At 44.4% G+C, this 12,390-nt stretch overlaps 1 protein-coding gene across 2 annotated transcripts in view; it reads left to right on the forward strand.

Moving 5' to 3' along the window:
- The window catches only part of LOC139444855 (F-box/WD repeat-containing protein 7-like), a 33,464-nt gene that overhangs the window by 13,051 nt on the left and 8,023 nt on the right, over positions 1-12,390 (forward strand). For both annotated transcript variants that reach the window (XR_011651851.1, XM_071225842.1), the window contains exons 6-13: positions 687-777; positions 1,760-1,824; positions 5,092-5,217; positions 6,709-6,798; positions 7,391-7,479; positions 9,409-9,487; positions 10,984-11,177; positions 11,612-11,669. Coding sequence is in view for 1 of the 2 variants with exons in the window: in XM_071225842.1 (XP_071081943.1) it covers positions 687-777; positions 1,760-1,824; positions 5,092-5,217; positions 6,709-6,798; positions 7,391-7,479; positions 9,409-9,487; positions 10,984-11,177; positions 11,612-11,669 (792 nt within the window). In the remaining variant the exon portion in view is untranslated. The remainder of the gene's footprint in view (positions 1-686; positions 778-1,759; positions 1,825-5,091; positions 5,218-6,708; positions 6,799-7,390; positions 7,480-9,408; positions 9,488-10,983; positions 11,178-11,611; positions 11,670-12,390) is intronic.

Below are 12,390 nucleotides of genomic sequence, written 5' to 3' on the forward strand. Positions count from 1 at the left end.
AGGTAGGCAGTGGTGAGGGAGACATTATACAGGTGGGGCAGTGGTGAGGGAGACATTATACAGGTAGGCAGTGGTGAGGGAGACATTATACAGGTAGGCAGTGGTGAGGGAGACAGTATACAGGTGGGGCAGTGGTGAGGGAGACAGTATACAGGTAGGCAGTGGTGAGGGAGACAGTTTACAGGTAGGCAGTGGTGAGGGAGACAGTATACAGGTGGGGCAGTGGTGAGGGAGACAGTTTACAGGTAGGCAGTGGTGAGGGAGACAGTATACAGGTGGGGTAGTGGTGAGGGAGACAGTTTACAGGTAGGCAGTGGTGAGGGAGACATTATACAGGTGGGGCAGTGGTGAGGGAGACATTATACAGGTAGGCAGTCGTGAGGGAGACAGTATACAGGTAGGCAGTGGTGAGGGAGACAGTTTACAGGTAGGCAGAGGTGAGGGAGACAGTGTGTACGAAGACAGTATTCGCACAAGACAGTTTGTTTCTTGGAAGTTTTCATGTACATTGTATACTCAATAGATCTCAACTAATACAGTGAATATAGGCAAGAAATAGCCGCTTTTCATTAAGAACCACTTGTCACATCTGTCCCAATGTCTGCTGTTTTCTCCTGTACATGTCACACTGACAATTATCTGGATTGTCCATGGTTCATTAATGTTTTCTACTCTACGTGCTGCAGTGGAAGAATGTGTTTGCTGAGAGATTCCGACTGAGGAACAACTGGCTGCGAGGTCGATGTACAGTCCGCACATTCGAAGGCCACACGCAAGGTAAGCTACACTCAAGGTAATCAACACTTAAGGTAAGCCACACTCAAGGTAATCCACGCTCAAGGAAAGCCATGCTCAAGTTAAGCCACACTCAAGATAAGCTGCACTCAAGCTAATCAACACTTAAGGTCAGCCATACTCAAACAAAGCCATGCTCAATAAAAGCCACACTCAAGGTATCAACACTCAAGGTTAGCTACACTCAAGGTAATCCATGCTCAAGGAAAGCCACACTTAGGTAAGCAACACTTAAGGTAAGTCACACTTAAATTAGGTATGCCACTTACACTTGCTGACTTATCTTGGACACCATCAGAAGCAGGGGTGAATGTTATTGAGTTATTTTGCAGTCTTTGTCAGGTAATCTGAGTAGTTCTACCACTAATTATACCTGTAATAAAGTCATTAACTGAGCATCAAGTAAATGACCACAAAAACACAGATGTAGGGATTTACCAGGAAACATGGTTGACAAGAAGGGAGTAGTATATGGGTCGTTGCTGTTTATAGTATGGAAACTGAACTTCATTGTTGCAAAAATGATATGTGCACATATTTTCTGTATACTAAACTACAGAAATGTACGTACACATTTACACACACACACACACACACACACACACACACACAAGGATTTGGCAAGGTGAAAGGTTATAGTAAGCATCATCCAATCAAATGTGAGGATTCAAGGGGATTCCCCCTTGCTGTCAACAAAGGCTTCCCCATTCGCCCCCTCGCTTGTCCGAAGCCCAGTTTGTTTGGTAGCTGATGCTAATTAGCATCCGGTGATTAGGCAGGCTAATTAAACGGTGCCGGATAGACGGCTGAGAGTTGGAGAATTGTTTTCCTCTAGGTTTACCGTAGTGCATTAAATCCTTTGTTACAACACCCTTGCATTGTTTGTTAGCCCAACTGTTTGATGACCTTGAGACAAATGGATGAAAGCGGAAACTTTGTAAATCTGTGTTCTGTGTCTCCCCAGGTATTTCGTGTGTACAGTTTGATGACACTCGTATTGTGAGCGGGTCGTCCGACAAGACAGTAAAGGTGAGTGTCCTGTCAGACTGAGAGCTGGCAGAAGGACTGGGTGTTCTAGGATGGGCCCACCCAGATTTGTTGCTCTTTTATTAGACTCAGGGTTTTACCTTCACATATAACGTAGGGGTCCAGGGGACACCCAATGATTATTTAAAGAGTCCTTGCAGGCAATATGAGGGTCCTGCACATTTTGAAATGGTGTAGTGTACCATACGTTTAGATAACTACTTTAGAGCATGGAATGAATAGTGGTAAGGGAGGTAACTCTAAACCCAGATGTATTTCTATAAATAGAACGCATTTGTTAACATAGTTTGGAATGGTTGTGTAAGTGTTGTGATGACGTCATCATAGTAACACAGTTGTGTTGTCAGTTATTGTTTTGATCTGAACAAGTAAACATCATTTGAGTTTACAAGTGGCTTGAGTCTTCTTTCAGAAGCAATGATTGTGGACATAGGCCATGGTTTAAATTATTTTCTGTGTCCGTTCTCTACATATGTGTGTACTGGATGCCCATGTGTGTGTACTGGATGCCCATGTGTGTGTACTGGAAGCCCATGTGTGTGTACTGGATGCACGTGTGTGTACTGGATGCATGTGTGTGTACTGGATGCACGTGTGTGTACTGGATGCCCATGTGTGTGTACTGGATGCATGTGTGTGTACTGGATGCATGTGTGTGTACTGGATGCCCATGTGTGTACTGGATGCATGTGTGTGTACTGGATGCCCATGTGTGTGTACTGGATGCACATGTGTGTGTACTGGATGCATGTGTGTGTACTGGACGCATGTGTGTGTACTGGATGCCCATGTGTGTGTACTGGATGCATGTGTGTGTACTGGATGCCCATGTGTGTGTACTGGATGCCCATGTGTGTGTACTGGATGCATGTGTGTGTACTGGATGCATGTGTGTGTACTGGATGCCAATGTGTGTACTGGATGCACGTGTGTGTGTACTGGATGCCCATGTGTGTGTACTGGATGCATGTGTGTGTACTGGATGCCCATGTGTGTGTACTGGATGCTCATATGTGTGTACAGGATGCATGTGTGTGTACTGGATGCCCATGTGTGTGTACTGGATGCCCATGTGTGTGTACTGGATGCGTGTGTGTGTACTGGATGCCCCTGTGTGTGTACTGGATGCCCATGTGTGTGTACTGGATGCACGTGTGTGTGTACTGGATGCCCATGTGTGTGTACTGGATGCATGTGTGTGTACTGGATGCACGTGTGTGTGTACTGGATGCCCATGTGTGTGTACTGGATGCATGTGTGTGTACTGGATGCCCATGTGTGTGTACTGGATGCATGTGTGTGTACTGGATGCCCATGTGTGTGTACTGGATGCCCATGTGTGTGTACTGGATGCATCTGTGTGTACTGGATGCCCATGTGTGTGTACTGGATGCACATGTGTGTGTACTGGATGCACATGTGTGTACTGGATGCATGTGTGTGTACTGGATGCACGTGTGTGTGTACTGGATGCCCATGTGTGTGTACTGGATGCCCATGTGTGTGTACTGGATGCCCATGTTTGTGTACTGGATGAACATGTGTGTGTACTGGATGAACATGTGTGTACTGGATGCACGTGTGTGTACTGGATGCACGTGTGTGTACTGGATGCACGTGTGTGTAATGGATGCACGTGTGTGTACTGGATGCACGTGTGTCAACTGGATGCACATTCTATGTGTACTCAGTGCACATGTGTGTACTGGATGCCCATGCGTGTGTACTGGATGCATGTGTGTGTACTGGATGTTTGTGTGTGTGTGTGTGTGTGTGTGTGTGTACTGGATGCCTATGTGTGTGTACTGGATGCCCATGTGTGTGTACTAGATGCTCATATGTGTGTACTGGATGCCCATGTGTGTGTACTGGATGCTGATATGTGTGTACAGGATGCCCATGTGTGTTAACTGGATGCCCATGTGTGTGTACTGGATGTATGTGTGTGTACTCAATGCGTGTGTGTACTGGATGCCCATGTGTGTGCACTGGATGCCCATGTGTGTGTAGTGGATGCCCATGTGTGTACTGGATGCCCATGTGTGTGTACTGGATGCCCATGTGTGTGTACTGGATGTATGTGTGTGTACTCAATGCGTGTGTGTACTGGATGCCCATATGTGTGCACTGGATGCCCATGTGTGTGTACTGGATGCCCATGTGTGTACTGGATGCCCATGTGTGTGTACTGGATGCTCATGTGCGTGTACTGGATGCCCATGTGTGTGTACTGGATTCTCATGTGTGTGTACTGGATGCCCATGTGTGTGTACTGGATGCCCATGTGTGTGTACTGGATGCTCATATGTGTGTACAGGATGCCCATGTGTGTTAACTGGATGCCCATGTGTGTGTACTGGATGTATGTGTGTGTACTCAATGCGTGTGTGTACTGGATGCCCATGTGTGTGCACTGGATGCCCATGTGTGTGTACTGGATGCCCATGTGTGTACTGGATGCCCATGTGTGTTAACTGGATGCCCATGTGTGTGTACTGGATGTATGTGTGTGTACTCAATGCGTGTGTGTACTGGATGCCCATATGTGTGTACTGGATGCCCATGTGTGTGTACTGGATGCCCATGTGTGTACTGGATGCCCATGTGTGTGTACTGGATGCCCATGTGTGTGTACTGGATGCCCATGTGTGTGTACTGGATGCCCATGTGTGTGTACTGGATTCTCATGTGTGTGTACTGGATGCCCATGTGTGTGTACTGGATGCTCATATGTGTGTACTGGATTCTCATGTGTGTGTACTGGATGCCCATGTGTGTGTACTGGATGCCCATGTGTGTGTAGTGGATGCCCATGTGTGTGTACTGGATGCCCCTGTGTGTGTACTGGATGCATGTGTGTGTACTGGATGCCCATGTGTGTGTACTGGATGCCCCTGTGTGTGTACTGGATGCTCATATGTGTGTACTGGATGCCCATGTGTGTGTACTGGATGCCCATGTGTGTGTACTGGATGCTCATATGTGTGTACTGGATGCCAATGTGTGTACTGGATGCCCATGTGTGTGTACTGGATTCTCATATGTGTGTACTGGATGCCAATGTGTGTTAACTGGATGCCCATGTGTGTGTTGGATGCATATATGCATGTACTGGATGTACTCAATGCGTGTGTGTACTGGATGCACATATGTGTGTACTCAATGCGCGTATAAGCCTGTCCTTTGTGTGAGTGCAGTCAAGCACCAGGAAGTGTTTCTAAACTAACCTGTGTTGTTTTTTATTTCAAGGTTTGGAATATTCGCACTAATGCACCCTGGTCCGTGCAGACGCTGGTAGGCCACAGTGGGACAGTACGGTGTCTCCACCTGGAGGGAAGCAGACTTGTCAGTGGCTCCAGTGATAAAACCATCAAGGTAGTGTTACCATGGCGTTGTTACCTCGTATGAGTCCTCATTGTAAATTACCATATATCACTGTGTATTCGGCGAGTACAATACAATTTAATCAGTCATGATCATGTCTAGTGTTTCAACTTTTAAATTTGTATCGGCCAAGATTAATTGTTATGATCTGTTCCCTTCAGCAATCAGGGAAACAATGAAATTTTTTTCTGCGGAAGACAGACATGTTTTTATTGCAAATGTAGGGATTGTGTATGTGCTGGTGACGCGCTTCATTCCGATTCATTCTATAGACGGGGTATATCAATTAGCATCAATTTTAAAGGCTAGTACAGGGGGGTCATCTTATACGTGGGGTCGCTTTATAGATGCATACTGGGTAATGTTGTCAGACGCTTGTCAGACGCTTGTTATGTAGGCTGTTGTGTCGACGCTCCAAAGTAAACAACTATGTGGAACTACAAGATAAGTCTGTCTTATTTCTTATGATACATATGGGATTCTGATCCCAGGTTACCAAACACGTGTTTTCACTGAAGTCTGCGGTTGTCTGCAGGTGTGTGTGTTTTCACTGAAGTCTGCTGTTGTCTACAGGCGTGTGTGTTTTCACAGAAGTCTGTGGTTGTCTGCAGGTGTGTGTGTTTTCACTGAAGTCTGCTGTTGTCTACAGGCGTGTGTGTTTTCACTGAAGTCTGCTGTTGTCTGCAGGTGTGTGAGTTTTAAAAGAAGTCTGTGGTTGTCTGCAGGTGTGTGTGTTTTCACTGAAGTCTGTGGTTGTCTACAGGTGTGTGTGTTTTCGCTGAAGTCTGCTGTTGTCTGCACGTGTGTGTGTTTTCACTGAAGTCTGCTGTTGTCTGCAGGTGTGTGAGTTTTAAAAGAAGTCTGTGGTTGTCTGCAGGTGTCTGAGTTTTAAAAGAAGTCTGTGTTTGTCTGCAGGTGTGTGTGTTTTCACTGAAGTCTGTGGTTGTTTGCAGGTGTGTGTGTTTTCTCGAAGTCTGCTGTTGTCTACAGGCGTGTGTGTTTTAAAAGAAGTCTGTGTTTGTCTGCAGGTGTGTGTGTTTTCACTGAAGTCTGTGGTTGTTTGCAGGTGTGTGTGTTTTAAAAGAAGTCTGTGGTTGTCTGCAGGTGTGTGTGTTTTCACTGAAGTCTGTGGTTGTTTGCAGGTGTGTGTGTTTTCTTGAAGTCTGCTGTTGTCTGCAGGTGTGTGAGTTTTAAAAGAAGTCTGTGTTTGTCTGCAGGTGTGTGTGTTTTCACTGAAGTCTGTGGTTGTTTGCAGGTGTGTGTGTTTTAAAAGAAGTCTGTGTTTGTCTGCAGGTGTGTGTGTTTTCACTGAAGTCTGTGGTTGTTTGCAGGTGTGTGTGTTTTCTCGAAGTCTGCTGTTGTCTACAGGCGTGTGTGTTTTCTCAGAAGTCTGTGGTTGTCTGCAGGTGTGTGAGTTTTCGCTGAAGTCTGCTGTTGTCTGCAAGTGTGTGTGTTTTCACTAAAGTCTGCTGTTGTCTACAGGTGTGGGACCTGTCGACCCGGGACTCCTGGTCAAGCATTGCCTGCAAGGTGACCATGATCGGACACACAGACACCGTCCGATGCCTGCAGGTAAGGGGAAGGGGACATTGTTGTTTTACTGGGTTGAAACAGTTGAGATGATGTCTGAAACAGGGCACTGTCCTGACTCTGTTTGGGAACAAGATTTACCACTTAAATGCTGCCTGGTTTCAAATACAAGATAATCTCATGGACAAATAAAATAATCATGGAATCACATTCGCCATTCTTTCCCCGTGATAGGTTTCCATACATACGGGGCTGCATGTTGGTTTTAGCTCACTTTGACATCGTCACTGTGGGCTTGTGTCATTAAACTCTCCTAGTGACACAAAGTTGAATGAAACCTTATATGTTTAAAATTTAAAACTACAGAATATAAATGAAATTCCTGAACAGTTTTATAACTTAAAACATAACGCAAGCCCTGCAGCCCAAATAGTCCCTGTTGTGTACAAGAAACCAACACTTTCCAGCAGAATGTATTGGTGTTACGCACAATACCATTGAGGTCAAGGGTCGAGCGATCCGACAGCTAGCTGATCCTGACCAGGACAAGTCCGCTGCCTGGTGTCGTCCCTGACCTGCTGGCCAGTGTTGACCATGACTGACCGTAAGACTTCACTTCCACTTCCACTTCCAGGTTGATGACGACAAGGTGATCAGTGGCTCGTATGACAAGACACTCAAGGTGTGGGACCTGAAGACAGGCAGCTGTCGGAGGACACTACGGTAGGAGTCACCCCGGGACATGCATACAGTCTCACAGTATCCCCTCCCGTCATCCCCCAACATCATCAACAACACCTGACACCCTCCAATATCCTCAGCAACACCTGACCACCACCAACATCACCTGCAACACCTGACCCCCCCAAACACCTGCAACACCTGAACCCCTCCAACATCACCTGCAACACCTGACCCCCCCAACATCACCTGCAACACCTGACCCCCGCAACATCACCTGCAACACCTGACCCCCCCAAACACCTCCAACACCTGACACTCTCAAACATCACCTGCAACACCTGACCCCCTCCAATATCCCCTGCAACACCTGACGACCACCAACATCACCTGCAACACCTGACCCCCCAAACACCTGCAACACCTGAACCCCTCCAACATCCCCTGCAACACCTGCCACTCGCACCCTCAACATTGCCTGCCACACCTTATACCCCCCTCCCCCTCAAACACACTCCATACAACATCTACCCCCCAACCTCCCAATACCCACCTCCCTCCCCCAAACCCCATCATCCCGAGCAACAGCTACATTGTGTTGTCACTTCCACCTACATTGTGTTGTCACTTCACCTACATTGTGTTGTCACTTCCACCTACATTGTGTTGTCACTTCTACCTACATTGTAGTTGTCACTTCCACCTACATTGTGTTGTCACTTCCACCTACATTGTGTTGTCACTTCCACCTACATTGTAGTTGTCACTTCTACCTACATTGTGTTGTCACTTCCACCTACATTGTGTTGTCACTTCCACCTACATTGTGTTATCACTTCTACCTGCATTGTGTTGTCACTTCCACCTACATTGTGTTGTCACTTCCACCTACATTGTGTTTTCACTTCCACCTATATTGTGTTATCACTTCCACCTACATTGTGTTGTCACTTCCACTTACATTGTGTTATCACTTCCACCTACATTGTGTTGTCACTTCCACTTACATTGTGTTATCACTTCTACCTACATTGTGTTGTCACTTCCACTTACATTGTGTTATCACTTCCACCTACATTGTGTTGTCACTTACACCTACATTGTGTTATCACTTCCACCTACATTGTGTTGTCACTTCCACTTACATTGTGTTATCACTTCCACCTACATTGTGTTGTCACTTCCACCTACATTGTGTTGTCACTTCCACCTACATTGTGTTGTCACTTCTACCTACATTGTGTTATCACTTCTACCTACATTGTGTTGTCACTTCCACTTACATTGTGTTGTCACTTCCACCTACATTGTGTTGTCACTTCCACCTACATTGTGTTGTCACTTCCACCTACATTGTGTTGTCACTTCCACCTACATTGTGTTGTCACTTCCACCTACATTGTGTTGTCACTTCCACCTACATTGTGTTGTCACTTCTACCTACATTGTGTTGTCACTTCTACCTACATTGTGTTGTCACTTCTACCTACATTGTATTTGTCACTTCCACCTACATTGTGTTGTCACTTCCACCTACATTGTGTTGTCACTTCCACCTACATTGTAGTTGTCACTTCCACCTACATTGTAGTTGTCACTTCCACCTACATTGTAGTTGTCACTTCCACCTACATTGTAGTTGTCACTTCCACCTACATTGTGTTGTCACTTCCCCTTACATTGTGTTGTCACTTCCACCTACATTGTGTTGTCACTTCCACCTACATTGTGTTGTCACTTCAACCTACATTGTGTTGTCACTTCCACCTACATTGTGTTGTCACTTCTACCTACATTGTGTTTTCACTTCCACCTACATTGTGTTGTCACTTCCACCTACATTGTGTTGTCACTTCTACCTACATTGTGTTGTCACTTCTACCTACATTGTGTTGTCACTTCTACCTACATTGTGTTGTCACTTCCACCTACATTTAGTTGTCACTTCCACCTACGCCATGTCTGTTCCAGAGGTCACCAGGCAGCAGTATTATGTGTTCACTTCAACGAGAACAAGATTGTGTCGGGGTCCTGTGATAACACCATCAAGGTGAGCCCTTCCTCCACATCCTCTGTACCATGTGTTACCATGGTTTCGTGATACTAGGGTGCTGCATCACTGACTCTTCTAAATCTTAATGTCAGCCTCTCAATCAATATGCTGCAACAATGATAATTGCTTCAACAATCAATATATGTTGCAACAAAAATAAATGCTTCAACAATCAGTATATGCTGCAACAAAGGTAAATGCTTCGACAATCAATATATGCTGCAACAAAGATAAATGCTTCAATAATCAATATATGCTGCAACAAAGGTAAATGCTTCCACAATCAATATATGCTGCAACAAAGCCAAATGCTTCAAGAATCAATATATGCTGCAACAAAGATAAATGCTTCAACAATCAATATTTGCTGCAACAAAGATAAATGCTTCTAAAATCAATATATGCTGCAACAAAGCCAAATGCTTCAAGAATCATTATATGCTGCAACAAAGATAAATGCTTCAACAATCAATATATGCTGCAACAAAGATAAATGCTTTAACAATCAATACACGCTGCAACACAGCCAAATGCTTAAACAATCAATACACGCTGCAACAAAGATAAATACTTCGATAATCAAAAATTCTTTGGTGACCTAGGTTTAACTGATTCTGATCTCCGGTATATACAGAATCTCACCTAAGCAACATCCAATATGTCCCCACGATTTGACGAAAGAAGCCCAACTGAGAGGCTTGCCAAGCATGTTTACTGCTTGTTTAATGAGTGTTGATACATTTATCAAACGACAAAAAGGCAAAATTATATTCAATATTCAATATAATTCTGAAACATTTCTTAGGCTTACATGTTTTTATTTGTGAAAAACAAGTTGGTGTGAGATCATGTCAGAATCAGTAGAGAGAAAGAACATACATTGGTTGATCAAGAATCAGACTTGTTTAGAAGAAGACCTACCTTTATGATGTCAGGCAATGGGGTAGCCTTGTGGCTAATGTGTTCGCTTGTCACGCCGAAGGCCCAGGTTTGATTCCCCACACGGGTATAATGTGTGAAGCCCATCTCTGGTGTTACTCTGGCCTATCAGAACATAATCTCACATAGTCTGACATTGTGACATTGTCAGAGATTATATGACATTGTCTAACTATCAGTGGATCAGTCTGTGTGCAGGTTTACTCCCCATTGTCCCCTGTGTTTTGTAGGAGGTATTCAAATGCACGCCACCCTTTCGTGCGTCCACACAAGGTGTCGTTACGTGATCAGATCTTGAAGACCTTACAATATTTCATAAACAAACTTGGCACATAGATAGGTCTAGTGGTGAACTGGTGCCATTTGATTGTTTGGGATTTTTAATCAATTTATTCTTCAAGTTTCCATAGCGACAACTTTGACTTGGACTGAAAATGGCAGCAATGCATGTTTGACATGCTATCAATACAACTAGCTGATGTATTTAAAACAGGTATTGACCATTGGGGGGATGTCGATGACTTTGTGATATTGACCCCCTGGTGTGTGTGCAGGTGTGGAACTACCAAGGCGTGTGCATGATAACGCTGTCCGGCCACCAAGATGCCGTCACATGTCTGCAGTTTGATGCTACTCGTATCGTCAGCGGCTCTCTCGACTGTAACCTTAAGTTCTGGGACATCCACAGTGGCGAGTGCATCAACACCATCGACTGGAAGGCTGCTGAAGGCCACACAGGAGTTGTCAGGTTGGTGGAGGAAACAGTCCGTGGCGGCATCTGGATGTCCTCAATTTACAAGTAGAAAAGAGAAAACCTGTGAAGATCCGGGTTAGAATAGGTCTTCAGCAATCCATGCTTGCTGTAAAAGGTGACTATTCTTGTCATAAGAGGCGACTAATGGCATCAGGTGGTCAGACTTTCTGACTTGGTTGATGCTTGTCTTCGTATCACAATTGCGTAGGTTGATGCTCAGGATATTAATCACTGAATGGTCTTGTCCACATTTGACTATTTACATCCCGCCATCATATAGCTGGAATATTGCTGATTGCGACGTTACACAACAAACAAACAAAGAAAAAAGAAACTTACAAACAGAACAGTTCATGTCACAAGTACATTGACAGATGCATGCTGGTCTGTGTGGAGTGTTTGACTATGGACTTGATGTTGGCTTTCAGATGTCTGCAGGCTGATAGTTGGCGGCTGGTTAGTGCAGCTGATGACAAGACCATCAAGGTGAGGGGAGACAGGAGCCATAGGTCTCACATGTCTCATATGTCTCATATGTGTTGATTGTGTTGAACTGTGTGTTGATTGTGTTGAACTGTTTCTTGATTGTGTTGAACTATGTGTTGAGCGATGTGTTGATTGTGTTGAACTGTGTGTTGAACTATGTATAAATTTTGTTGAACTATGTTTTCATTGTGTGAAATTGTGTGTTGATTGTGTTGAACTGTGTGTTGATTGTGTTGAACTGTGTGTTGATTGTGTTGAACTGTGTGTTGATTGTGTTGAACTATGTGTTGATTGTGTTGAACTGTGTGTTGATTGTGTTGAACTATGTTTTCATTGTGTGAAATTGTGTGTTGATTGTGTTGAACTGTGTGTTGATTGTGTTGAACTGTGTGTTGATTGTGTTGAACTGTGTGTTGATTGTGTTGAACTATGTGTTGAACTGTGTGTTGATTGTGTTGAACTATGTTTTCATTGTGTGAAATTGTGTGTTGATTGTGTTGAACTATGTGTTGATTGTGTTGAACAATTGTTGATTGTGTTGAACTGTGTTTTCATTGTGTGTTGATTGTGTTGAACTGTGTGTTGATTGTTTTGAACTGTGTGTTGATTCTGTTGAACTATGTGTTGATTGTGTTGAACTGTGTGTTGATTGTGTTGAACTATGTTTTCATTGTGTGAAATTGTGTGTTGATTGTGTTGAACTATGTATTGATTGTGTTGA

This window comes from Haliotis cracherodii, unplaced genomic scaffold (assembly GCF_022045235.1).
Source record: "Haliotis cracherodii isolate W230 unplaced genomic scaffold, xgHalCrac1.p SCAF_6, whole genome shotgun sequence".
Taxonomy (NCBI): domain Eukaryota; kingdom Metazoa; phylum Mollusca; class Gastropoda; order Lepetellida; family Haliotidae; genus Haliotis; species Haliotis cracherodii.